General features: G+C 37.0%; 4 protein-coding genes across 4 annotated transcripts; 1 reads left to right on the top strand and 3 right to left on the bottom strand.

Moving 5' to 3' along the window:
• Positions 1 to 7,058: 7,058 nt before the first annotated feature.
• Positions 7,059 to 10,344, bottom strand: LOC137719398 (cyclic nucleotide-gated ion channel 1-like). Its single transcript, XM_068458437.1, is given in 7 exon segments — positions 7,059 to 7,826; positions 7,941 to 8,261; positions 8,390 to 8,501; positions 8,610 to 8,914; positions 9,130 to 9,327; positions 9,435 to 9,879; positions 10,298 to 10,344. Coding segments are annotated over 7 exon segments (1,950 nt in total). The 3' UTR covers positions 7,059 to 7,304.
• A 2,958-nt stretch (positions 10,345 to 13,302) lies between these two features.
• Positions 13,303 to 14,145, bottom strand: LOC137721040 (uncharacterized). The gene has a single exon (XM_068460162.1). It carries the CDS (start codon positions 14,143 to 14,145, stop codon positions 13,303 to 13,305), a length of 843 nt encoding a protein of 280 aa, XP_068316263.1.
• Positions 14,146 to 19,047: 4,902 nt separating this feature from the next.
• LOC137721039 (uncharacterized) lies at positions 19,048 to 19,365 on the bottom strand. Its single transcript, XM_068460161.1, has one exon. It carries the CDS (start codon positions 19,363 to 19,365, stop codon positions 19,048 to 19,050), a length of 318 nt encoding a protein of 105 aa, XP_068316262.1.
• Positions 19,366 to 24,159: 4,794 nt separating this feature from the next.
• On the top strand, positions 24,160 to 27,649 carry LOC137720398 (protein ABIL2-like). Its single transcript, XM_068459466.1, has 10 exons — positions 24,160 to 24,524; positions 25,230 to 25,399; positions 25,629 to 25,711; positions 25,813 to 25,963; positions 26,331 to 26,430; positions 26,566 to 26,658; positions 26,755 to 26,797; positions 26,881 to 26,969; positions 27,056 to 27,201; positions 27,331 to 27,649. Exons 2-10 carry the CDS (start codon positions 25,307 to 25,309, stop codon positions 27,499 to 27,501), a joined length of 969 nt encoding a protein of 322 aa, XP_068315567.1. The 5' UTR covers positions 24,160 to 24,524; positions 25,230 to 25,306; the 3' UTR covers positions 27,502 to 27,649.
• The last annotated feature ends 253 nt before the right edge of the window (positions 27,650 to 27,902 follow it).

Genomic DNA, 27,902 nt, shown 5'->3' with positions numbered 1-27,902 from the left:
GTACAATCAATAACGTTCTACTCCCGGACTACTTATTTTCAAGGATAATTATCCATAATAACCCAATTAACACTAATTAACTAACTAATTCACAAAATTAAAACTTGTCTTTATCAATTTCCTTCGCATTACTCAATTTCCCAAACAAGGCTTTTGTCTCAAATATTTTATGGCTGCATCTAACGTCTCGTTAGACTGCCTACGTACCCTAAACAGGGATCAAGCCATTCGTAGTTCACATAGTACTTCAAGCATTCACAATAATTATATATGAAAGTAATATGCCTAATCAATTTAAAGGTGTCGATAGAACTCTCAATAATATGTACGATAAAAAGGAAAAGATGCACTCACCTGGAGTCCACGCTATGATTCTCTAGCGCACGCATCGAGGCGTCCTGAATGATTGGTCCATGTGGCCAATTATCAAATCACATCTCAGAACTCTTATCCGTAGAATATGTAATTCACATAAAACACAACATCAACGACATTCTAAAATAGTTTGAGACCCATTGACCACAAGTCAACCGTCGATCAAAGATCGACGGTAGGGTTTACAACCCTGTATAACCTGACCCGGAAGATCCGCATATCAGATTTCCAATCCGTAACTTCCAACGATCCACAATATGTTTCTAGAATAACATACCAAAATTTCATTACGATCCAACGGTCAGATCTCCGCCAATTGCCTAAAACAAGTGGCCGTGAACATTTATTTTACTAACTTACAAATCCAATTCGGGAAGATCCGTACATCGGATTCCCGATCCATAAATTCCTATGATCTTTAAATATTACGTATTATAATGTACCCAAATTTGGTGACAATCCAACGGTCGGATCGTCGATTTACATTTTCATCAAGCAATGTATCGTAACGAATTTAGGTTCCAACGATCAACCTATGTCATTCAAATAACAAAACTGAATTCAAGACATTCGACATAGCCTAAAAATAGCATTGGCGGCCCACTGGCCACGCGCCGCCGCACGCGCCGCCGCGGGTGGCAATCGGCCGCCCCGACTCGCCGGAAAATCCAACTATTTCCAAAAATTCTCAAACTTCACAGAAATGAAGATCTCAGTGAGTGGAGCAACTTTCATACCTGCCACGAAGTCCAAAAGTGGACGGAAGATGGTCAATTTTGCCCACGAAGCCGGCGGGTGCCTAAAACTTCCCGACGTCGATTCGTCGTCTACGGTGGTCCAACGGGGTCAAGTTTGGTTGGGTTTTGCTCCTGGGATGATGGGCTACAAAGCCCAAGTGGTGGCATCGGCCATTGCTTTGCCAATTTGCCGGAAAATCGAAAAGGGTGGCCGGAGCACCATTGATTTTCGTCAACTTTCGTGGCCTCAAACTCCACATCCCATGGTTAATCAAGGTGGTTCTTGGGTGGGTTTTGTAGAGGGGAATGAGAGCTTCAAGATGGTGGTGGTGGCATCGAAAAACTCCATCGGCCTTGGAAAATGGGTGGTCGCAAGTGGGAAAACCCACGGGAAAAACTGGGATTTTTTTTTTTTTTTTCTTTCTTTCTTTCCTTTTTCTGATTGGACTTCACCTTAAATAACTAATTTCTGATTGGAGATTTAATTTAATTAACACTAAACCTTGAATAACCAATTTCAAACGTCCGTAACTATACCGTTATAATCCGGACTCGCAAACGGCTTTCGCCTATGCGTTCACATCCACGAGTATTACGAGAATATGTTAAAAGAATAAGTCATACGTCTCTCTAGACGATGGTCAACAGAAGTCAAAGTCCTTACCTCTAGGGCAATTTCGTAAATTCACGCTTTTAAAATAAAATAAAAACGTAAAATTTGGAACGGGTTGTCACATTCACAGTAAAGCAATACAAAGATCATGAGCAAGTAAATCTGGAACACTACCATCAAAATTCCAGCAATCAATAACCATAATTATAAATTTTGTCAAACTTAGTTGCTACAGTGTTTGACAATGATCAGGCAAAAACTGAATATTTCATGGAGCCGTAAATGTTCTATCAGAAAAAAATGAATAATCGAATTAGTTGAGTAAATTTACGGAACAAAAAGAGAAGAGGGGAATGGAGGAGATCAGCAGAAGGAGACAAAATCAAATTCAGAGTGTGAGAGTCAATTGCTAAATTTAGATGAACTGACCTTTTTTATGACAAACAGTCAAACTGGACTGCACAGGGAGAAGCGGAAGAAGGAAAAGATGATGGTTCTCAGATACATCAGCACTCCCTGCAAAACCCCAAAAGCAGAAGATTAGAAAAAGAACCCAAAATCAGTGGCATGGTCCTCGTTTCTCCATTAATCAGTAGCTAATGACCTAACGAAAAAGAATCCAAAACAGACTGCTTAAATTATGGAAAGTGCTTATAAAGCTCATGAATAACTTTCAGAGCCTGCATAGAAATGGTATAGCACAGATAACAACAGACAATAAAACTATGCACAGTATAAGCTAAATCCGATATGTTACATTCCACACACACACACAGATATGTCGAAAACTCCAAATTATTATAGAGTAAAGACAACTATATTATACAATCAACTTTGAAGTGTTATCCATTGGTAAATTTTTAGTATTAATTCTATTGGATTATTCATAAGAAATGAAGAATCCAAAACTGCATCAATTCTTAGTTCAAAGTTCAAACCAGCAGCTACTGTCATCCATATGAAATTAAGAATCCAAAATTGCATGAATTATTTCATTTTCTGGGCAACCAAACAGGGGATAACACAAATTGCAAGGTAAGAAAGAAAGATGGAAACCTGGAGGGACCCAAAAGGAGCAATTAAATAGCAGTACATAATGACGGAATTTCAATGAAAAAATATGAATAGGTGGAGGGGTCAAATTCAATCCATGAGAGAAAGAATTAATATGTAACACATACTTTCTTAATTAAATTTAAAATAAAAAATAAAAAATAAAAACTGAGCTCTGGGAAAACCTAAACCTATACTCTTTGAACTTCAGGTCACTCAAGATGATGTTCAAAAATTTTCTTTGAAGAAAACCCAAAAGGAGCAATTAAATAGCAATACATAATGACGGAATTTCAATGAAAAAATATGAATAGGTGGAGGGGGTCAAATTCAATCCATGAGTGAAAGGGTAAGCATATACCTGCTGCTAGGAAATCCAGATTCTAGTGGTTGATACTTTTTGTTTTTGAAAAAGGTGTGTATGTTTGAGCTGCAGCGATACATCACATAGGAAAAAATTAGAGGGAAAAAGAGTTTGTATTTAAACACAGTAAAGAGATTTGTATTAGAAATTACTTTGTATAAACAAAATTTAAAATGGATAGACAAATACCTCACTAATGGTTTGTTTGGTGGCTGCTGTGTGAATGGATGGTTTGATGTGTATGGTTGTGTTGGATCTACATGTATATCAAGAATCAAATCAAAAGTGTATCTCAAAAATATAAAAGAAGCAAGAAACGGAAAACAACCTAGCAACATATGGATATTAGAATGATGTGAAGTGGAAAAGGAAGCTGAAGTTGATTTGTTGATTAGCAAATAGTAGGAAAGTATGAAGAAACACATAAATGAGCACACTGCAACCCCTTTGTTTATAAATACAGAAATATCAACCTAACAGTGAACTAAACAGGCTAGACACCCTAATTTAAAAACAATAAACTTAAAAAGGAGGCTTAATTTTGTTCACTCATAAGCAAAGGGGAAAAAATTCTGAAAAACACAAATATAAACAGTGTAGCCTCCTAATTTAGAAAGACTGAGAGTAAAGTCTAATAGTTAAGCAAACAAATTTTGAAATATCTATGACAGCTTTAATAAAGGAAAGGGAATGGTAAATCAAACAGTGAACAGATAATTTCAAACAAAAAAATGTATAAATTTACGTTTTTTTTACTTAATTTTTTAATTTTTCGGTCAACCATTAATCTTGATGTAAATTTAGGTGTTTTCTGTTTGTGTTGGTCCAGCTGCTTATACTTGTCAAATGTTGGTTCATCTTATGCAAATATTGATATATTTAACAACTTACTGCCTATGGGTAGTGGAGCATCCCAAATTAATCTACATTATGGTTATTAGAACAATGGATTAGGTTGTAGGATAAGTTTTAACATCCAGCTAACCCTAGAGCTGAACTAAACAACCTACAAAAGACTAAGAGGAAACCCTAATAGTTAACTAAACAATATAAAATATCTATGACAGCATTAATGAAGGAAAAATTATCTATGACAATTTTAATAAATGGAATGGCAAATCAATCAGTGAACAACAATTAAAAACAATAAACTGAAATAAAGTGAATCTAAGGTGACCTAAACAATCTACAAAGATCTATGACAATTTTAATGAAGGAACATAAAATCTGTAACAATTTTTAAACAGAAAAATGATGAATTATACACAAATTGATGGAGAAACAGAGAAATTATATCAGTGCAAAGGCCTAATTTACAGAAACAGAGACTTAATCCTAGCACCCAACCGAACAAATTATTAACATGCATTGCAATTTGAATGAAAGAACCAAATATGAATGGCAATTTTAACAAAGCAAATGGCAAATCATAAACAAAACAATTAATCTAAAAGAGTTCATGACCTTTTGAATGAAGGGAGAAAGGTGAAAACGCAGACCCTGCCATTCCTCCCTCACCCATCCCCTCCTCACCGACTCTGTGCGTAAGCCCTTGACCCTAACGAATGCACATACGCATGCTTTTCGTTATGTATCTCTCTCCCTGTTCATCCTTCTTTAAAATCGCAGAAAATCCCATGGATCTTGGCAGAAGACCTAGCTAAATCTCTGTCACTCAGTGGAAACCCGTAGCTCCCGTATCTATCCAATCTGTCAGTCTCTCTGTCCCCATCCTCTCCACTCCCTCTGTCCCCTTTCTCCCCTCTCCGCACAGCGAGACCCAGCTGTCTCCGAGTGAAAATAGGGAGCCATCGTCTCTCCCTCCAATTTGTCAGCCGGTCTGTCCCCCTCCCCTCTCTGTCCCCGAGTCAAACCTTGAGATGCAGAGGGTGGAAATCGGGTTTTAAGGCTGGGTGGTATTTTTGTAAATATTGAGAAAATTGGGTAAAAGCCGCCGGGTGGCAATTTTGAAAATAAACTGAAATGTGGTCCAAATCACTATTCATATGAATAGTGCCAATTTCCCTCCTACTTTAGACTAAAGTAATGCCTCAGCTGATCACATAGCTGACTTGGGTCATGGTTATCCCTTGGCCTTCATGCTTTAGCTTCTTCTCCGACCACTCCTACTAATTTTCTAGTTTCTGATTCTATTGGCAGGGCCCTTCCTAGGGTTGTTCTTGCCTAGCTTTGTTTTGCTTGCCCGGCTTTGCCCTCCTCTGTACCCAAGAAAAAAAAAAAAAAAAAAAAAGTCTTGTTTTCCAAGTTTCAAACATAACCCGTCTCATCTTACAATTAAATTTATGAAACTTTAACGAAAAATTTTTGGTACTATTTATTTTAATAAAAACTACATTTTTAGACTAAAAAATCAATCATGTTACTATTTAGTTTACCCTTTATTTTGTCATTATCGTTAAAACTCAAAGTTTTCAATTTTTTTTCATTAATTTTTCTTTAAATTTAATAGTTTATCTATTTTCCTAAGACGAATTAATGGAATTCAAAGCCAAAGTAATATCTCGCATTTCTCTCAAGAGAAATCGTTCAGTTTATTTATATAAATTAAACAACATTCGTCTTTTGAGTCGAACGAGGACAAGCACTGAATGTCGCCAAGACCGACGCCATATCTGTTGACTTTTGAGCCACTTCTTGGACTGGACGATGATGAGCACTGTTTGCTTTCGTCTTCTAACTTCATAAGTTCTGTCTGTGTTAATGGCCCGAGTTAAAACGACCATGATGACTTTAAGAGGGCCTAGATTTCCCCATCTCATTTATAAAAAATAATTCTTATTATTATTAAGTGAAAGGAAACGATTCGAAACTATTACAATATTTAAAAAAATAGAAAATCTCAAACTCATGACACGTGTGAAAATACAACATCCTATCTACTAGGATATTGGACAACATACAGATTCCCCTCTAAATGTTAAAAGAATTAGGGACAAAAATTTAAGTAAAGAACTTCGAGTATAAAGAGAAATATTATTAATCACCCGAGCTGCAAATTTATTGAGCTAAGTGACTAGATTAGAATAGGCAAATTTTGTTTCACTTGATTAGAGTTTACAGGCAAAATGAAATGATAAGCGCACACACCATTTTTGTCTTGATGGGTATGACATTTCCAGCACTTCACCAATTAAAAATGACTGGCTCGGATTGAAAGTAATAACAATATATGACAAACATCTCCTGATTCATGTTAGAACTTCAATTTAAATTAATCAGTACATATGATAAATTAATCAGAACACCAAAACAATAATTTAATTTATTGTTATTCTGAAAATGCAAGTTGCATTGAAGGATTATTGCTTAATTAAGTATCCGATGATCAAAAGTAAAAAGTCAAACCTCGTCAACTTACCTAAATTTATGTTTGCCCATGTAGAGATTCGAACTTGTTCGACTAAAAAACACAAGAGATTCGAACTATGTTATTTAATTTTTTTTTTCTGTTTAATTTTAAAAAACAAGGAACATGTTGTATTGAATCCCTTGATCATCATTTGGGTGGCTGTGTATGTTGTCTTTCTCCCTCATCATTTGGGCTTTTGATTTAACACGAAGATTATTATTAGCACTTCAAAAATCTTATTCTACACTTCTTACAAGTGTATTTTCTAATATATAAAATTTAGAGTAAAAAAATGAGATATTTGGAATGTCAATAACAATCTCTTTAATAAACCCCTCATAATTTATATTCAAGTACTGTAAGGTTCAATAGCTCTTTGACTTGACCTATAGTTGCAAATGACTTTAAGAAAATGATTTTCACACGCTCATTTTTTCGTTCTATACTCTCCTATTTAATTTTATTCCATGATTATTTTTTGTTTACTCAGTCTAAATCTCATAAATAAACAGAGACATTCAAAAAGAGATAAAATGTTTTGCAGAAATCAATCACTTTGCAAAGCATTTCACAACATGACCAATACATATACATATCCCAGAGAGAAATGGTATTGTGGCTACCACTACTTAGTAACTATTCAAACGTACGGTTAAATATCAAGCTATCAACCAATAATAATAGTTTTGAGGCCACAGCTACATACAATTATACGAATCGTACAGCGCTAGAGTTGTGTATGGAATTCTTGGCCATAAATTGAGCGTCTCTACTTTGACGCTTCTGAAGATACTATTTGCCTGCTGTCGATGGCAAGCTCTCACCATTGGTATCCGCTATTCCAGTCGGGGACGAGGACGGGCGTTGTTGCGCCTTGGTACGGAAACAACGAAAGGTAGAAAGTGCCACCTCTTCACGATTCTTAGAATAGACCGAGTCCCAATATTTTTTGTATCTGGAGACGACAGTTTCCAAGTCCTTGGCCATGAGCACAAATGCTTCTACTTTTGTTTGACTTTTGACATGTTTGCTGGAGACTGGAAGTTTGGTGAATGTGTCTGATGCCCAATCGAGGAGCTCCTCCCCGTAAAATTGCCCTTTCCCGAGGGGCTCGATGTCCATTGATGAGGTTCTACTCCCAGCTTGACTATCACTAGACGTGTAGGCCCACGTTGTCCCCTCGACAATGAACAGCATGCAGTCAAGCGGATCTCCCATTCGGAAAACGAAGTTGTTCTCAATGTATGTCACTGGCTTCAGGTAGTCGCACATCAACGTCAGAACTTTTTCATTCATGTCCTTAAGCTTGTTAACCTAAACACATGTGCGCGCAAGCAGAGACATATATTATCAGAACAATATTGGAGTGAAAATGGATGCAATTAATAGATGGAGAGAGAGAGAGAGATCAAGGGTTGAAGAACATACTGCTTTTAGTGTATCCTTGAAAAGATGGCGTTTTACAGATCTTTTGGTTTGCCAGGGAAGAATAAGGAATGGCTTGTCAACATCAGCATCTTTGTTTTTTTTCAATGTTTGCTCAATGCTATTCATGATTTCGCTCTTGATATTATCAGGGAATTTATTTTCGGATATCCACTTGCGTACACCTAGCTTCTTCATCTGAATTATCCGCTTTCCCTCTTTTATTTTTGTAGCTTCACTCAGCATTAAATTCTGTCTCACCACAAGTAGATTCTGTCTCACCACAAGTAGAATTCATTAGTAAGCTTCTGTCTGCATTAAATTCTGGTTAACCAAAGAACTTAGGTATCTTATACAATTTGAATACCATTCGCTAATAATTGTATGCGACAGCGGCCCTTAAAAACAAATATAATAAAACAACTATAAAGTGAGATTCAGTTCATACAAACCTGCACATTTCCGATAAGATATAAGAACAGTAGCAAGCCAATGATAGAAATAAGAATTCCAAACAAGTTTTCCCAAATATACGTGCTTGTTGTCAGATTTGTTCCAAAATTACTGCAAAAAAGTAGTTACTTGATCAAGCAATATAAATGGTACTGTGTCTGAGAAAGTTTTTATTCATTAATTTGAAAAATTGTGAGCCGTCAGTGTGTCTGTGCAAACCTTATATTTCGCAAGCCCCACCAGAAAGAGTAAAGGAACTTCTTTCCAAAGTCGATACGCTCAACGTTATGATTCTTAAGGGAATCTTGAAATATTCCAAAATTAAATGGTGCTGAAGCACCATCTGGAGTATCTAGTGAGCAATGCTCATTTAGAAATGTAATATTTCTTGAAGTAGTAGTTCGACGCCCACAATAGAAAGTATTCATACATCCATCACGATCTAGACTATGATTTGCACAGGCACTGTACCAGCATGATGTTTCTCGTTGAATAGAAATGAAATACCAAAAAGCTCCAAGTATCTACATCAAGGAAAAATTATGTAGGGCAATGCTATTAGTTTTTACATTAACCAATTCGAACACAAAAATTCATGCCGAGAGTAAGTTTGAGAGTACATATAATCCGAAAAACGCAAACAAAATCAACGCCAGTCCAACATCTCTAAAAGAAAGTTTAAACCAGCATAAGTGAATACATAATATTGTAATAAAATGACAATTGAGGCAAAACTTACATGACTGGCAAGAATGTAGAGAAAAAAATTGAATAGACCTCTAACCCATGGTCCAGCATTCTCTCGAAGTTCCTTGGATGACTGGTGAATTCGAAATATCCTTGGTAGATATTGACAAAGAAGCAAGACATTCAGAGTCTTTCTATGTTCCATATATCCAGCGGCTCTCATTTTGTAAAAAGCAACTACTATTAGCAGCTGGAGAAAAGAAATAAAAAGGGGTTAGAAATCCACTAATTACAGTTAGCTGGTTAAGAATAACCTCATAAAAAAAATTAAAAAAAATAGAGTTTAGTTTCTCTTACTTGTGGGACGGGAAGAAGAGCGAGAAAATCATTTATGATGGAAAAAGATGACCACAACAATATTCTTTTTGATTTCCGATCCAAATTTCCTCCAGTTTGCAGGGCACTCGAGGCCACAAGTTGCAGGGTATTTGCGGCCTCATTAGCCGTCAACTGTTTGTTCTTTTGAACTATAAAGACGTCATAAATTTTATATATAAAATGCACAGCGAAAATGATATCCGTGAGTGATCGTAAAACAAGAACAGTAATGCTCAGCGTTTTGTCCATTTGAAGGCACTTCTTATCTTGATCAACGATTAAAATGTAAAAGAACAGAGGATCTAGTGTGACGGCAAACACACAGGACATTACAAATATCATGCTCCATCTGAGAAGGAATTTCCCCTGTTCATCACGAATTCGCATTGTTGGGGCATATCTCGTTGTAGTCCCTGGTTTCCGACTTCAAGCGAGAAAGAAAAGAACAAATTGCACCCCTCAGAATCATGAAGAAACATAAAAAGATCCGGTAGGGTGATCTTTTGGAGACAATTAGAGTTTACTAGGTATACATTTACTAGTGGATATGCATACGAGAGCTCATGAGAAAAATTAGACAGACAGTTAATAGGCAGAAAATTAAATACTCAGCCTTTGAGTGTAAGGTGAGACTGAAACACGAATGACTTAAATTGCTCCAACGCAACATATAAGTGAAGGTTGTGCATGGATCCTAATCACAAGTTACAGCTATATGATCAATGAAGTATTTTGACCAGCCAAATCCAGTACAGCTACGAGTCCCAGTGTTTGATACAAAGTTACTATTTGAAAAATTACTGATAAAAAAAATTGCAGTCTTAATGTAAAAAGGTACTAACCCCTCTCCCTGGTTCTCCACATCTGGTGCTTCTCTTCCCTTGGCCATAACTACTCAATTCGTGTTTATGATACACCGTGATGATCAGTATTCCCTGCTAGCCTGGCAGTAAAAAAATGTTAGTGATCAGAGAGAGAGAGAGTTTAGTTACATGGAAGCTTATAGCAACGATACCTGGATTGCTAAGTTTAGAAGGCTTTCAGTTTACAAGGTGGATCGAGTACAGAGAGAGCGCATTCGGGTGGCAGAAATCAAAGCATGCTAGTATTTTCTGCAGTAAACAAATGTTTCATGCAAATGATGATGTTACCGATCCAGGAAATTCCTTTTCGAAAACAAATCAATGTTTTGCCTATTAATATGCAGTTCATCCGGATTAAGTAATGTAACCTTGAGACTAGTTGTTCAAGTCCATTAAAAAAAATTGACTTAATAAAAAAATAAGCATCGTCGAAGGTTCCTAATTTTCTTCTCTCCCAAGTCTTTTTGTAATTTACTTGTTTTACCAAACCAAATTGTGCGAACTTTACAAACCGTGAGAACGGGAGAGTTGGTAAGTGTGAAATTAACAAGTCAGATGAATTAATCAGTAGACGACTCTGACCAACAAATATAATACGTTAATTTAAGTCCGTGTGTAGTTGACGAGTCGTTGGCCATGAGAGCATAGGCTTCTACTTTTGTCCGAGTTTGGGTGGAAACTGGAACTTGCAACAAAGCTGGTAGTGAAGCACAAATGAGAACCTCCTCCCAATAATTAAACTGACCAGTCCCAAGGCGGCTGGCGGATATTGCTGGAAAAGTATCAGTAGACGAATAGGTCCGCATTGTCCCATCAATAATCAATAGCATGCAGTCGAGTGGATCTTTAAACTATTCGAAAAACCATGCTATTCTATTTTTTCTTGTACATCACTGTCTTGAAATGGTCGCACATCTTTTCCAACGCACTTGTATTCACCTTTTCAAACATATATATTGTTAAAAATTCATACACACCGCCAATTAACATCACGGTTCATGCCGAAAAGGTATGAAGTTGGACTAATTTGACATACACATAGGTATAGGGTTTGTATTAACAAGAACTTGATGCAATTAGTAGTAGAATTATTAATCTAAGAAAGACCTAACGTCGTGAGGTCTTCTATCTGGGACTGTATGCTTCAACATATTTTAGTTCACTGATGTGTACATATAATATTAAACATGGTAGAAAATTGACTTATTTACTCATTTGCCAAATCGTAACTCTAGACATTTTAATTTTCAAAAGATAAAAAAAAGAAATATATAACGGTGACATAATATTCATTTAGTTCACACTTAGGAACCTCTACAGCCAATGAGAACAACATATAGAGCATCAAGGAGCATATTATATGGATGGATTTAGCTCGTATTTGCTATATTCCAAGTCATCAACATATGAAAAATTAATCAGAACGATAACAATAATTAAGTATGTGTTTAATTATTGATATTTTCAAAGGTATGATGAATAGTATCAGAAAAAGATATAAATATGATTTTTCGTTAAAAATGAACAGTAACAGAAGTGTTTTGTTAAACCCCCTTTGTTTAATTAAGTCAACCCTCGCCAACTTACGTAAATTTACGTTTGCATGGTAACCGGATCCTCTTCGTATCTGCTTTCTAAGGATTCGGAGGACCGCATCATCCTGGCCGTTGGTTTAAAATCATGCGGCCAGGATTCAAATTTACTTTTTAAAACTTACTTGAAGCAAAACCAAGGTTGATGCACCTCTGGTTCTTCCTCCTCCTCTCTCTCCCCATATCTCAGATCCCCGCATCTGACATAGCACAAACTTGAGCTCTTCCATGTCAAAATTTTACTGATTAAATACTGAATCAACACTAACTGTGGCTAGGCCGGATTCTTTCTATTTTTTTGGTCGAAATTCCGGGTTCGAGAAGAGGAGATGGAAGTGTTTTCAGCCGTGGAGTGGAACACTTGAGGAACCACTGCGGCGGCCGGAACGCAGTGGTGTTGCTTGGGACGGAGTGACCATTCTATTCGAGAGAGAGGACTAGGAAAGGAGCAGGCTTGAAGTGGCAGGGAAAATAGGCATCCACGACTGAAGATGCTCACGAGTTTTATCAACGGCCACAATGATGTGGTCCGCAGGGTCCCCAGAGAAATATCCGGTGTCTGCATCCGTTTGCATGTACAGAGATTCGACTTTTTCGATAAAAAAAAAAAAAAATCGAATTTGAGTGCAAAAAAACTGATATATTGCTGATTTTGTCCAATAATATTAACACATGTTTTATTGTTTAAAAAAATAATGAACATGTTATTTAATTTATTTTGAACTTTAAAAAACAAAGAACATGTGGTATTTTTTGAACGGGCTAAATAAAAAAATCAGTATATAGAATACTCGCTACTAATTAACTATGTATTATCCTAAGCTAATTCCTTCATTTAGGGTATAGGTTGGCTGCGTATTTTGTTGAGTAAAAACTAGAGTACACAACTCTAACACAAGTGTTGGAGAGACAACACAAGTAAACCAATTACTTGTATTACACACACAAAATATTACAACACACAAATTCTCAAGGACACTCTTTAGAAGTTATGACGCTCACTCTTTCTAAAGACACAACCACTCACACTTTTCACATGACTACTCACTTACAAAGCGGCTTCTCACTCTTTTACTTAGCTCTCTCTTCTTGGCTACTTTCTTCTTACTTGATTACATTACTTGCATTACACCATTACATATTTATAGGCTTGCTAAACCGACTTAATAAGTCGGTGGAATGGACTCATTTCATCCTAGCCATCGTTCTAGACTTTTCTACAAATAGCCCACCGACATGGGCTTTGCATGACAACCTCACAATTGTACAATTAGCTAGATCTTTCTAGCTAGTGATCCACTGACATATCCATGCAAGAAGTTTCTAGCATTTGTATGGATCATACTTTAGCCTATCATCATGGGTTGGATATCGTCTTGGGCCAAGGCAAGATTAATTTTCAATCTTCAACACAACCACCAATTGGGCTGGTGTTGATATTCTTCCTTGATGACCTTTTTCCTTGTCACCATTTATTTTGGATCCACCATCAGCACGCTGCTTAAAGCTGCCTTTACTTATGGTGTAGAGTGATTCCTCCTCACCTCTTAACGAGACCCTTCCCATTTGCTTTGCCATAGCTTCTTGATCAGCAAGCAAATTCTCAAACTCAACAAGTGATGGTTGGGTTTGCCATCCTTGTACAGCGACGACGATGCCTCGAAATTCGGGTCTCAATCCATGGATAATTATTCTTTTTATCCTGGGTTCTACAATGGTAGCACTCGGATCTAATTCAGAAATTTCATCGCAAATAGACTTTACCTTGTGGAAATATTCGGCAATCGTCATGTCTCGTTGGGCCACCGAATACAACTCGTTCTCAAGAAGCTGCAGTCTTGTATTTTTCCTAATTGAAAAGAGTGTGGCCAAGGTGTCCCACGCTTCTTTTGGTGTATTGGCCTTCCATATGTACTCCAACATGTCATCTTCAACTGTGGTTTTTAAGGCAAACATGGCCTTACCTATTTTGATATTCTTCTTCCTCATAGTGTCGCTGGTGTTTTCTATTGGCTGCACAGGCTGAGCTGGATCCACAGGCGAACCTGCCTGACCCGCAGGCGGACCTGCCGGACCCACAGGCTGAGCCGGCTGCGCAGGCAAAGCCGATTCATTACCGTTGACAACATCCCAAAGATCTTGGCCTTGCAGGTAAGACTTCATACACGACGCCCATATGTTGTAATTTTTGTTGTTCAACTTTTTGATTCCTCCAACAACTTGAAGATCTCCCATTGTGTCGGTAGAACTTCGATAAGCCGAACAAGATTAGTCAACAATCTTGCGAAGTACTAAACTTCTCACGATTCTCAAAAGCTTTACTAGAGACGGTCCCTGATCGTATCGCTCTTATACCAATTGTTGAGTAAAAACTAGAGTACACAACTCTAGCACAAGTGTTGGAGAGACAACACAAGTAAACAAATTACTTGTATTACACACACAAAATATTACAACACACAAACTCTCAAGGATACTCTTTAGAAGTTATGACACTCACTCTAGACGACTTACACTCTTCACAAGACTCAATTACAAGACTTCCTACTCTTTTACTTAGCTCTTTCTTCTTAGCTACTTTCTTCTTACTTGATTACATTACTTGCATTACACCATTACATATTTATAGGCTTGCTAAACTGACTTGCTCAGTCAGTGGCATGGATTCATTTCATCCTAGCCATCATTTTAGACTTTTCTACAAACAGCCCACCAACATGGACTTTGCATGACAACCTCACAATTGTACAAATATCTAGATATTTCTAGCTAGTGATCCACCGACATATCCATGCAATAAGTGTGACAACCCGTTTCAAATTTTACATTTTTATTTTATTTTTAAAATGTGAATTTACGAAAATGCCCTAGAGGCAAGGATTTTGACTTCCGTTGACCATCAGCTTGAGAGATGTGTGACTTATTCTTTTAGCATATCCTCGTAGTACTCGTTGGTATGAACGCATAGGCGAAAGCCATTTGTGAGTCCGGATTATAACGGTATAGTTACGGGCATTCGAAATTGGTTATTCAAGGTTTAGTTTAGGCTTTCAAGATCTGTTACAGGACCTCAGAACCCATTCTAGTGGCTAAGTTTAGGAGGCTTTCAGTTTACAAGGTGGATCGAGTAGAGAGGGAGAGCGCATTCGAGTGGCAGAAAACGAAACCTGCTAGCATTTTCTGCAGCAAACAAATTTTTATGCAAATGATGATGTTATATATCGATCCATGAAATTCCTTTACGAAAACAAATCAGAAGTTCTACCTATTATAATATGCAGTTAATCTGGATTAATTAATGCTTCATTGAGACTAGTCGTTCAAGTTCCTTAATTATATTGATTTAGCTGCAGGTAAAAACATTGACTTCATAAAAAAAAATAAGCATTGACGAAGGTTCTTAATTTTCTTCTCTCCCAAGTCGTTTTGTAATGTACTTGTTGTTTTACCAAACCAAATTATGTAGACCTTACAACCGCGAGGAACGGAAGAGTTGGGAATCGGATTAGACAAGCCGAGTCGGGAATCGGATTGAAAGTCACTTCGATTGTCTGCCCTTCTATTTTCATACTCTTCCCATAGCCTTCTGTTTGTATGGTTACGGTTAAGCCACGTCAACATTTTATATTCCTATTACTTTTTGTTTTATTATTTCTATAAAAAATTAATATAAAATGTTGACGTGATTTAACCGTGACCATACATCACAGGAGAGCATGAAAAGAGTATGGAAATGGAAAGGCAGACAATACACCTCTGAAAATAACACTAAATAACAAAACCTCATGTCAGAAATGAAGATTAAACTGCCACTTGATTGAGACTTCTAGCCTTTGATTGGCAGAAAATATTCACTTCTACTCTTGTTTGGATTCACCCTTAAGAGCAAGCCCAGCGTGGCTTATTGCTCGGGGGACAGGGGAGAAACAAAGGGCCCGAGGGCCGGGGGGGAGGGTCCAGCGTAGCCCAGCCCAATGGAAGGGGGAGGCCCGAGCTCCGGGCCCGTGGTGGATTGCCAGCCCGAGAGCCCGAGGTGGGGGTGACGCAAGGCTGACGCCAGGGTGGCGTCAGCGCATTATTTATTTTTTTTTGTGTCAGGCGCGTGCACCCCACCCGCGCGTGGGGGCGCGTCGCTGACACAAAAATCAGAAAAAAAAATATCTGTCAGTTACCGTTGGGAAGCCACGTGGCTTCCCACGGTGCGTTAGATCTCAACGGTCACTTTATTTAGACCGTTCGATCTCAAAGGTAAAAAAAAAAAAAAAAAGTCAGATTTAATATCCACCATTAGATCTGAGATCAATGGTGGATATTAAAATGCTTTATAAATAAAAAAATAAAAGAAAAATTAGTTTTAAAAATCTGACAAGTTACCGTTGTGACATGTGGCACAATCTGGAGTGTTGGAATTCAAATTTTTTTATATCCAACGGCAGAGATTAATTAATTGAATAAAAATTGTAAAAAATTCAAAAAAAATTCAAAAAAATTCAAAAAAAAATCTGAAAAATCTGAAAAAAATTGTAAAAAAAATTGTTTTTACTTTTCTATAAATACATTCTCATTATCATCTACCTTACACAACAATTTCATATTTTCTCAACTACTTTCAATCACATTCTTTTCTTTGTCTCAAAGTTTGAATCCTTTTTTTTTTCAACAAAATGACCACTGGTGCAGGTACGAATTGGTCGCTTATTGAAGATGTTGCGTTGTGTACTAGCTGGGTTGAAGTTACTCATAGTTCGCTTACGGGTAATGAGATGCAGTTGCGAGAAATGTGGAGTCTTATTCATACCAATTTTCTTGAGAAAATTGGTGGGAAAAGAACCAAAGAATCGATGTCCAGTCGTTGGAAATTACTTAGCCAATCGTTTAGTACGTGGAGAGACGCCTTGGCACAAGCTAGTAGTAACATTCGAAGTGGGGAAAATTACTCGGATCAGGTAACAATATATTATTTATTTGATACCCAAATTTACATTATAATTATTTGTTTGTATTATTTATTTGTTACCTACATAATTTATTATTTATTGTTTGTATTATTTATTTGTTACGTACAAAATTTATTATTTATTGTTTGTATTATTTATTTGTTACTGTCATAATTTATTATTTATTGTTTGTATTATTTATTTGTTATTTATTATTTATTATTTGTATTATTTATTTGTTACCTACATAATTTATTATTTATGATTTGTATTATTTATTTGTTACCGACTTACATTATAATTATGTTGTTTGTATTATTTATTTGTTACTTATTTTCATTATAATTATTTATTTGTATTATTTATTTGTTACTTATTTTTATTGTGTAGGAACTTCAAGCACAAGCTTGGTACGCTGCCAAAACCAAAAGCAAAAATAAATCATTCAACCGGTGGGAATGTTGGAATATTGTCAAAGATTGTCCTAAATTTAGAGTTGTGCCAGTCGGTCTAGAAGTGTACATGAACAGCACCCCTCTACACTCTACACCCGATCATGTTCATGAAGATGATGCAGAAGAAGTGCCCGAAACGCCCCTCCCTGAACAAGTGTCGGGTTCGACCCGTTATCCAATTAGGCCTGAAGGTAAGAAGGCTTCAAAGAGAAAAGGGGGTGCTTCCAAGAATGATTATGCAAAGTTCATGGAAGAACTTGCTCGCCAAGGTGAATTGACTTTGGCAAGGGAAATGGCGAAAGATGAGGCTGATAAGACTAGAGAGGCAGCAAAAGTAGCAGCTGTTGAGAGATAATTTAATGCTAATGAGAGAGAAAGAGAGCTACTTAGGCAAGAAAGGGAACATGTTAGAGAAGAAAGACGGGCTCAACAAGATCGTGAGATTATGAACATGTCTTTAGAAGGGAAGTCTCCAAATTCTAAATATTTTTGGAAGTCAGAGAAAGCGGACGTGGTGTGAAGGAGGCGTGCAAGAGAAACGACAGCAAACCAAGATGGTTCTAGCACCACAAGAGAAGATCATCCTAGCACCACAAATTAGTTAAGTGATGATGAATAGAGTACTTTTTGTAATCGGAGCCCATAATTTTCCAATCACTTTGGGTTGTAATTTATTATTTATTATTTGTATTATTTATGTTGTTTCCAATTTCTTGAATATTTATTCAAATTAATTTGGTAAGTTATTTATACTAAGAATTACCCTCTGCCTCCTTGCTTTATGCCAATTGTGATTTATTATTGTTTAAGCCCACTCTAATATTTTCTTTAATTGAAAAAAAAAGTGATTTTCTTCTTATAATACATATACTAAGAATTACATAAACATAAACATAAAAAAATTACATAAACATAAACATAAACATAAACATACTAAGAATTACATATACTAAGAATTACATAAACATAAACATAAAAAAATTACATAAACATACCAAATAATAAAACACACCAAATAAAATAACATAAACATACCAAATTCAAAAAAAACACACTAAATGAACTTAATTATCTTCAGCTTATTTCAATGCCCACTGGTGTTCTATCAAGTCAATTTGTCGGGCATTGTGCATGTCTGGCATTTGAAATGCAGTATATCGTTGAATGAGCATTTCATTGTAACGTCTATCCCTTTGTAATGGTTCATGTTGCACGGGCTCATCGGTGGCGTCATGAGCACAATATATACGTGTTCTTGAATTGTTCATCGGGTCTGGCTCATATTCATCAACAGATTCATAATCGTACTCATCTTCCACAATCATGTTGTGAAGAATGATGCACGTCATCATGATGGAGCGAAGCGACTCTACATCAAACAATCTGGCAGCACCCCTGACGATCGCCCAACGAGCTTGGAGGATACCGAAACAACGCTCCACATCCTTCCTGCACCCCTTTTGACAGCTTGCAAAGTGTTTTTCCTTTGCACTCCGCGGACGTGGCACTGTTTTAACAAATGTTGACCATCGCGGGTAGATGTCGTCAGCTAGGTAGTATGGCCCGTCGTACATACGTCCGTTGACCTCATACGTAACTTTTGGTGCCTTTCCTTGCAGGACATCGTTGAACACTGGGGATTGGGCAAGGACGTTGATGTCATTTTGAGCTCCCGGGACCCCGAAAAAGGCGTGCCAAATCCATGTATCAAAAGATGCCACCGCCTCCAGAATGATACTTTTTGCTCATTTTCTATCCCCGTAAGCGTCTTGCCATGCACTTGGACAGTTTTTCCACGTCCAGTGCATACAATCAATGCTTCCAATCATCCCAGGAAAGCCACGCATCTCCGCCTTCTTCAACAGCCGCTCCAAGTCCATGTGTGTAGGTTTGCGGAGGTACTCAACGATGTAGATAGATTTGATTGCTCCGCAAAACCTCATCAGGGACTCAAGAATGGTTGATTTCCCCATCCTCGTTATCTCATCCACTTGGTCTGTAGATGCTCCATATGCAAGCATCCGCAAGGCAGCAGTAATTTTTTGCTCAGGTAGTAGCCCCATAGCACCAAAAGCATCTTTTTTTTTGCACAAAATAAGAATCATGGTTGCAAACAGCAATCATGATTTTGTTGAACAAATGTCGTTCCATTCTAAAACGACGTCTAAAGTACGTATCAGGGAATGCACTATTAGGAACAAAATAATCATCCAATAGTTCCATACCTCGTCGTTGCCTGCTTCTATCAAGGTTTCCGGAACGGTTGGGCCTGCAGATCTGAGCAGCAGCTTGGATGACTCGACGGGAATGTGAGGCTCTGCCCTTTCTTACTTCGTCATCTCTCATTTGACGCTCCTCATCCTCTTCCCTCTCATTTCTTACCCCCTGGTGATTGAACATTGCTTCTGATTCGTTAAACAATTCTTCCTCTTCCTGATTGAATTCCCACATCATCATTGAGGAAGAAGAAGAAGACATTGAAAGAAAGAAACAGAAAGTATGAATAATGATACAGATTTTTGTGAATAAGGAAGCAGAAACTATGAATAATGATAGAGATCTTGAGAATTTTGGTGTGAGATTTGTGAGGATGGATGGTGGATTATATAGAGGATTCAGAAAGGATTAGGTTGTGCATAATGCCACATGGCATGCCGTCATTCGTTACAAATCTGATGAAAATCTATCCTCAAAGATTATGAACAGATCATGACACGTGGCATGCCGTCATTTGTTAAAAATCTGATGGAAATCTATCCTCAAAGATTTTGAACAGATTATGACACGTGGCGCGACGTGATTGGTTAATAATCTTATCAGAAATCCATCACCAATAATTGTATTATTTTGTATTATTTAATAATACTTCGGATAATGACACGTGACGCAACGAGAACGATTAAAAATCTTATCCGATATTACAATTAAAATTATTTTGTATTATTTTATAAATAAAAAAAATACTAATATTTTATTACCTATTGCCAGGGCTATTGAAGTGTAACGGTGGAGATGCAAATTCTATTGCCAGGGCTACTTACTGTTCATTAAGGGCAATTATTGTTCATTAGGTGGATTGAATAGTGCATTGCCAGGGGGGAGGGCTCCAACGCTGGAATTGCTCTAACAACCACCGTATACCCAGCAAGAACATATAGGACCACACCATCAATATATACATTGGATTTGGCTCGTGTTTGCTTACTATAGTCCAAGTTGTGAACATATGATAATTAATCACTAATTAGAACACGAAAACAACTAATTTATTGCTACAGTAAGAAAATGCAAGGATTAGTTTAAAGAAAAACTAATGAAAAGGGTTTGAAAACTTTGAGTTTTAACTATAAGGATAAAATAAAAGATAAAGTGAATAGTACCAGGATTGACTTTTTAGTTTAAAAATATGATTTTTCGTTAAAATAAACAATACCGCAAGTTTTTCGTTAAAACTCTCTTAGTTTAATTAAGATTCCGCTCAAGAAGTATTAAAAGTCAAACCTCGTGTCAGTGTTCGGGTTTTCAGTGTTGCCGTTGGTCTCCTGGCTCCCTCGATTGCTGGCGAAAGCGACGGCGGACATAGTAGCTTCCCTGCATGCTCGAACAGGGATGCAACCGCCATATTTGTTGACTTTTGAGCTGCTGTTTGGACTGGACGACGATGAGACCTGTTTGCTTGCGTCTTCTCAAATCATCGCTTTAAGCTCTGCATGTGTTTTTTTTTGACCTTTTCTGAGATGGGCCTTAATATACAAAATCCTAAACATGTACTGTTCAGCCCGAGTTTAAAACGATCCAAAATGACTGACTATAAAAGGCCCCAAGTCTTGCTAAACCACTAGTTCTCACCCTCAAACCTCCCCCCTTCCTCCCCTTAAGAAAAAGTTACAATTATTGTCCATGAACTTTAACTAAATTAGAACAGTAGTTCATTAATTAAAAATTTATGACCATTTATCCCTTAACTCATCAAAACGTACAGTTATAGTCATTTTCGTCAACTTTGTTAGAACTTCCGTTAAAATGAGTCAGTGTCACACATCTGAGGCCAAATCTAGGAGCAAATATGGAAAACCAAATGAAAAAAATTGTAGCAATGATCCATCAACTTTAACCTAATTAGAGAAATGGTCTCTCAACTTAAATCCAATTGGAGCAATGATCCATCAACTTTAACGTAATGATCCTTCGAACATGAGTCATTTTTATTTAATTTTGATGAAGTTGACGAAAATGACTATAGCTGCACTCTTTGATGAGTTAAGGGGCCAATGTTCATGAATTTTTATTTTAGTGACCATTACTCTAATTAAGTTAAAGTTAAGGGACTTCCCTCCTCCCCATAAAGGTTAGAAGAATTGAGGGTCGGAAATTGAAGACAGAACTTCTGAGTATAAATATAAATATTCTTAATCGCTTGAGTCACAAACTTATTGAGCTAAGTGACTAGATCAAAACAGGCAATTTTGTGTTGTTTAACTTAAGTTGTATAGAGTCTACAGATAAATGAAATGCTAAACACACACAATTTTTGTCATTTTACAGACATTTGTTCAATCTTGTCCGTTGCTTCGTTTGATTTAATTTGATAGCTAAAAATAAAAATGAATGTGCATGTGAGGGGTTGGTAAGTGAAAATCAGATCCAATAGATAAATCATTATTATGGCAAGAAGATCCTCTTCGGATCAACTTCGTGAGACTCCTAAAGATCCTCACATCTTGACCGTTTATCATATATCGCGATCATTTTTCTTCAGATACTATTTATGTTTAATTTTAAATAATAAAAGTCAAATAATTTCTTACCGCACGATACACGATGAATGACTAAAATATGAAAATCCCTAGTATCCGTCAAAATGAATCCGGATAGTATCCAATTCCAGTACTTACGTTGTTTATTCGTCTTGCGATCCTGCATGACCCCACCCAACTCAATTGCCACCAATCACGCCGCTGATCTTATAAAACCTGCTGAAGCTAAAATCACGGATTCATTCAATCGAGAACAAAAGAAAAAAGCTGAAATTACAAGTCTACAACACCAAAAGGTCTTGGTTTATGGGTTGAAAAAGAAAAAGGAAAAAGAAAAAGGAAAAAGAAAAAAGTGGCAAGGAGGAACTCCGTAGGATCCACAGTAGATACTCCAAATCAATCATCACATTTGATTTCATTTTCAACAGTGGTGGGTAACCCTCAACCTCAAGCAACACAGAGATTTTTCAATGTGCTAGAAATATGAGTCATTACGCTATATGTTATTATACAAGTAGAGAAAATATGTTTTTCCTATTTTTCAAGTATCCCTCTATTTGTTTAAATTTTATTGACATATTGCATGATAAGATTTCAAACTCGTAAAAAGTAACAAGAAAGACATTATGCATTTGGAATGATTAACCTAACTCACGTCTACGTAGAGTCGGAAGTTGAAAATGATGTTGTGATGAGGTCTCCCCTTCTTCTACTTGTCTTCGGTGACTTTGTTTAATGAGGCATGATGAGTGCCTCCAAGGTCACGTATTTGGGGTTTTACCAACAGCATGCGTGCGTGGGTCATTGATATGTGCTTTTCAACGCCCACATTTTCCCCCATCCAATCCAATGTGTAATATTATATGTGTAGTGGTATAGCCACTAGCAACTAATAACAACTGGGGAGGAAATCTGACTGTATACCAACACCATTCCTTGCCTTACAAAATCCATTCCAAGGGCCTTCGGCGGGCCTAGCAGCCTACCATATCCCCTCCCAATTGAGAACAACTTCCCTAAAATCGGATTCTCTTGGAACGACATTCCAAGTTAATTATGTACGCTATGTGGAAAAAAAATGCCACAATTCATTTGAGATATTACTACAGTTACGTTTTCGTAATCTCGATAAGAGTACTAGAAAAAGATTAGGGGTTTTTTTTTTTTTTTTTTATGGGGAAATTTTTACAAAGACCAAAGTTTTCAAAGGACTCAAATTTTCAAACCATTTTACGAGAAGAGATGGAACCCATGAACCCCTTTTCCCACCACCACCACAAGTGGAAGTGGGAAACCCAACAAAAGAAGTTCATCTCCTCCATATCAAGAACAAGAAGTGGGTGAAAAAACAACAAAGCAATTTCCCATTTTTGGAGGTGGTCTACTGTTTGTGCTTATAAAAAGTGGACCCACACTATATCAAAGACCATCTTTTTAGCTCATATTTGTAGATTATAAGAAGTGACAGTTGCTAGTTGAGTTTTTTCTTTAAATCATTATAAAAAAATATATATAATTTTTAATTGTCACATCATTTTGTTTACAATGTATGGTCTACAAGATGATTTCCTAGCACCTTGCAAAGATGGAAAAAAAAAAAAGAAAAAAAAAAGGAAAATGTTAGAGAAAACAAATTCGTAGACTATATATGGTAGATCAAATAATTTCGTGATTGTGGTAAAAACTTCAATGATCAATTGTCACGTCATATGATATCTTGTGTACGAAAAATAATATAAAAATTTAGAATCACTGTCATCACCAAAAAAAAACCAACTAATAAGAAGGTAGGACCCACAAAGTGGCCAATGATGAGGGAGAGGAGTTAATTAGTCCAACAGTGTTCTTGACTCAGTAGGTTTCTCTCGCTTTCTATTCTCATCATCTTCCCTTCTATTCTCTCACATTCTACTTTTATCTTTATAAAAAATCAATATAAAATATTACCGTGGTTTAACCATAACCATTCAAGTAAAAAATAAAGAAAAATAGTTGAGATTAGAAGAGAAAGACTGAAAGAGAATCATCTCCCATTCTTGACACCAAAAGGAGAGACTTTTGCTCCCTTACAAATAAAAACTGCCTCAGATTCCCTGCCCACACAGACGTGCTAGCCTTGATGGATGTCCCTCCACTCTCTCTCTCTCCCCTCCCACTCTCTCTCTGCATTTTTTAAGTCCTCAACTATTTGAATCTCCAAGACTATAGAGAGAAAGGAAGCAAAGGAAGCAGAAGAGTTGTCGTTTTCTTTTGGATTAGTCAAATCTTGTACCGAACCAAATTAGCTGCTTTCAAACCAGCTGCCTATTCATGTCCTTCCTCCCCCTTCTTCTTCCTCACCATTTAGGTTTCATATACTCCACAAGTTTCAAACTTTGACTTCGACTCAGTCGGTTTCTGGGTTTTTGCCTTCTGGGTAGTTCCACTTTCAGCTCCGGAAGAACTTTCACTAGAAAAGCTACCAGGTTAGTGTTGCTTTGCCTTGAAAATTTTACCCAGTTGGATTCTTTTTGTTACTGTGTTCAAGAGAAAGAAGAAAGGTAAGAGCTTTCAGCATAGCTAATACAACTGCTCAAATGCACTGTAATTTTTCTTTCATTTCCAAAATTAGATTCTCCAACAGAGAAAAGGTTCATGAAATTTGACAAATTTGGATGCGTTTTAGGATTGGGATTCACTAACTATGTCTTCCGGAATTACCCATTTGAATTTTGAATTTAATTGAAAAAAAAAGACTGAAAACCCAGAATTGTTTAAGAAATTAAAGGGAGGGAGCTGAAATTTGACAGCTTTGAATGTTAGTGAGATTCAGACAAAATGAGCTTTAAAGTGTTGTGTTGATTTTCTTGTCTGAAATGGTTGCTGAGATGAGGCAAAGCACTAAGCTTTATGCTGTTGAATCTCTTATTCCCATTTTTTTTTCTCTGGCAGGATTATTCTCTAATTAAAATAGTAGATTGGGGTATTTCATTAATTAATTGTTTAAGGAGAGGCTCCTCTCTTTCTTGCAAGGGCAAAAACCTGGTGTTTTTATTTGAGTTTTATATTTTTAAAGTTCAATGGAGTTTTCATTGGTGCATAACCTAACTCTTCCCCCCCCCCCCCCCCCTCCCCTCTCTCTCTCTCTCTCTCTCTCTCTCTCTCTCTAAGTTTCTTTTTCTCTTTGGAAGGATTTGATTTAGCTTAAATTTCGATATTTCGCTGGTTTTCGGGGGCTGAGTTGTGCATTTGCCACTCTTTAACCTCGATGGCAACATCTGCAATGCCGGTCCCTCGGGTAGCATCTAATTTTGATGAGGTTTCTATGCATCAGAGCTTGCTCTTCTCTGATAGTCTCAAGGTACTCCTCTTTCGCTTAAATATTACTGTTTTAGTTGGTTCTTAGTTTTGCAAGTTCAGTGAAATGAAATCTTATGAGCTTTCGTTATCTTCCCGAAAAATCAAGTCTTTGGTTTTTCGTATACCTCACTTAAAAATATCCGAATTCAGGAGACGTTAGCTTGTTATAGTGCAAAAATCCCTGCAACTGAAGTTGTGTGATTTTCGTTGTGCATTGCATTACTTTTCAGGATTTGAAGAATTTAAGAACGCAATTGTACTCAGCGGCAGAGTACTTTGAACTATCGTACACAAATGATGATCAGAAACATATGTGAGTTGTTCCGTTTCATGGTAATTGGGATTTTGTTATGCTAATTTTTTCTATCCATATTATTTTTTGCAAAATTAAACAAATATCCTCTTGTTGTGCAGAGTGGTGGAAACATTGAAAGATTATGCCATTAAAGCTCTCGTGAATACAGTGGATCATTTGGGATCTGTTACATATAAGGTTAACGATCTCTTCGATGAAAAGGTGGATGAAGTTTCTGGCACAGAATTTCGGGTATCTTGCATTGAACAGGTAAGTTAACGGTGAAATTAAAGAAATCATTTATGATCCAGGTCTAACTTTAGAAAAAAAATCTTGAACGAGCTTGTCCGATGTGTTTCTGTATAAAATGATCGGCGAAAATTGCCTTTTAGGCGCTGAGGTATAAGATAGTTAGTCTCGCATGTAAGTTCGTAGCTCATTGTTCAAAAGTTTTGCATGATAATTGTCAGTTAAGAAAACAGTTTTGCCACGTCACTGTTTACCCCCGTCTAATTCGGGATTGACTACCCTGGGTCATTGCACAACAGTGTGCGACTTATTGCACCGAATTCAATCCTATGATTTGTAGCTATGTATTCAATCACAAGAAACCAATGCTCTTTTATGTTTCTTTTAGAGGATAAGGACATGTCAAGAATACATCGATCATGAGGGTCTTTCTCAACAGTCATCGATTATAGATACTCCTAAATACCACAAGCGGTACATTTTGCCAGGCAAGTACACCACCGTTGTCTCAGTTTACTGTTTTCATACTATAAAACACTCCATTTTATGATTTTTGATCTCGTTTTTTGGAAATACGGAGATAGAAATGAATAAAAGTTCTTACAACTCAAAATCATGTTCAGTTGGTGAGACCATGCACGGAGGCAGCAGAACTAAATCCAAATACCAAGGATGCAACCTAGATGATGAAGATGATTGGCATCAATTTCGGAATGGTAAGATGCTTCATCTCCCATTTTGTTTCAGTGTGTATAATTAATCAAGAGTTTAACATATTCTGGTTTCTGTTGTAATTTGATTCGATCCTAAAGCTGTTCGCGCTACAATTAGAGAAACCCCACCGTCTACAGTCAGGTAAATAGTACTGCGGTATCTTGCTTGAATCAAGTTGGTGACCCAATTTCATATGTCATAAAGGATGGTCATGTTTTGTGCAGCAAAGGGCGTTCTCCGTCTCCTTCTCCACAACCTCCCCAGCGATCTGGAGTTTTTTCTTTTACTTCTACCATGCCCAAAAAGGAATTAGGTGAGTATGCATCTTGGACATTGCGATATTGACACCGTTATAGTGAATTGGATATTGATAATCTGATTTTTGATGTTTCGAATCAGACAAGCGAACAGTTTCGCCCCATCGATTTCCACTTTTACGGTCTGGATCTCTTGCAAGTAGGCCAACCACTCCAAACAAAAGTCGGTCAAGTACCCCGAATTCAAGTAGGCCGACAACTCCAAATCTTTCTAATCCAAGAAGACGGGTGGGTGTCAAACGCGGATTACTTATTCAATGTTTCTTTTGAAGTTCATTAGATTTTCAACATACTTGGTACGGTTCCCTTCTATTGTGATAGTTGTAAACTGAGAGTTCGGTGTTTATGTGTATACAGTACCCTTCAGAGCCTCGGAAGTCAGCTTCCATGCGATTACCTGCTGAAAGAGATAATGGCCGAGAGGTTGATCAATACCCCAGCAAAAGTAAACGGCTCCTCAAGGCCTTGCTTAGCCGGCGCAAGTCGAAGAAAGATGACATGTTATACACTTATTTGGATGAATACTGAGAAATTGAGGGAGGATGGACAATGGAAGCAGAAAACTACTGTTTCCGGCTTTCCCATTTTGTTTGATTACCTTTTCCTTTTACATAGCAGTGTAATGTTTTCAAGTTTTGTAAACAGTATATATCAATTATTACTTCCCATTTCAGAAGTTTGCTTGGTAAGAGAAATACTTTCGAAGCGATTGCGTTGGGATGAATACGTTGTCATCTGACTCTAAAAATGGCAGAAGCTGTCCGGAACTTCATAATCAATCATACAATGTAGGGTTTAGGAGCAATCTGGTCGTTTTGTAGGAGAATGCAATCAATCTGGCTGCTACTGTAAACTGAGGTCATCTCCAACCAACCCGGTCAAAGGGTTATAGGGTTAAAAATAGTTAAGAATGACACGAAAATCATCTC

This window comes from Pyrus communis, chromosome 16 (genome assembly GCF_963583255.1).
Source record: "Pyrus communis chromosome 16, drPyrComm1.1, whole genome shotgun sequence".
NCBI classification, from domain to species: Eukaryota; Viridiplantae; Streptophyta; class Magnoliopsida; order Rosales; family Rosaceae; genus Pyrus; species Pyrus communis.
The sequence above is the reverse complement of the archived record's forward strand: the minus strand, read 5'-3'. Positions and strand labels throughout refer to the sequence as shown.

Bases quoted from the DNA above. Each gene is read 5' to 3' on its own strand.
- LOC137721040 (XM_068460162.1), bottom strand. From the start codon at position 14,145: ATGGGAGATCTTCAAGTTGTTGGAGGAATCAAAAAGTTGAACAACAAA.
- LOC137721039 (XM_068460161.1), bottom strand. From the start codon at position 19,365: ATGGGGCTACTACCTGAGCAAAAAATTACTGCTGCCTTGCGGATGCTT.
- LOC137720398 (XM_068459466.1), top strand. From the start codon at position 25,307: ATGGCAACATCTGCAATGCCGGTCCCTCGGGTAGCATCTAATTTTGAT. The intron at 26,659-26,754 runs GTAAGATGCTTC...TCGATCCTAAAG, and splicing joins TTGGCATCAATTTCGGAATG to CTGTTCGCGCTACAATTAGA. The intron at 26,970-27,055 runs GTGAGTATGCAT...GTTTCGAATCAG, and splicing joins CATGCCCAAAAAGGAATTAG to ACAAGCGAACAGTTTCGCCC.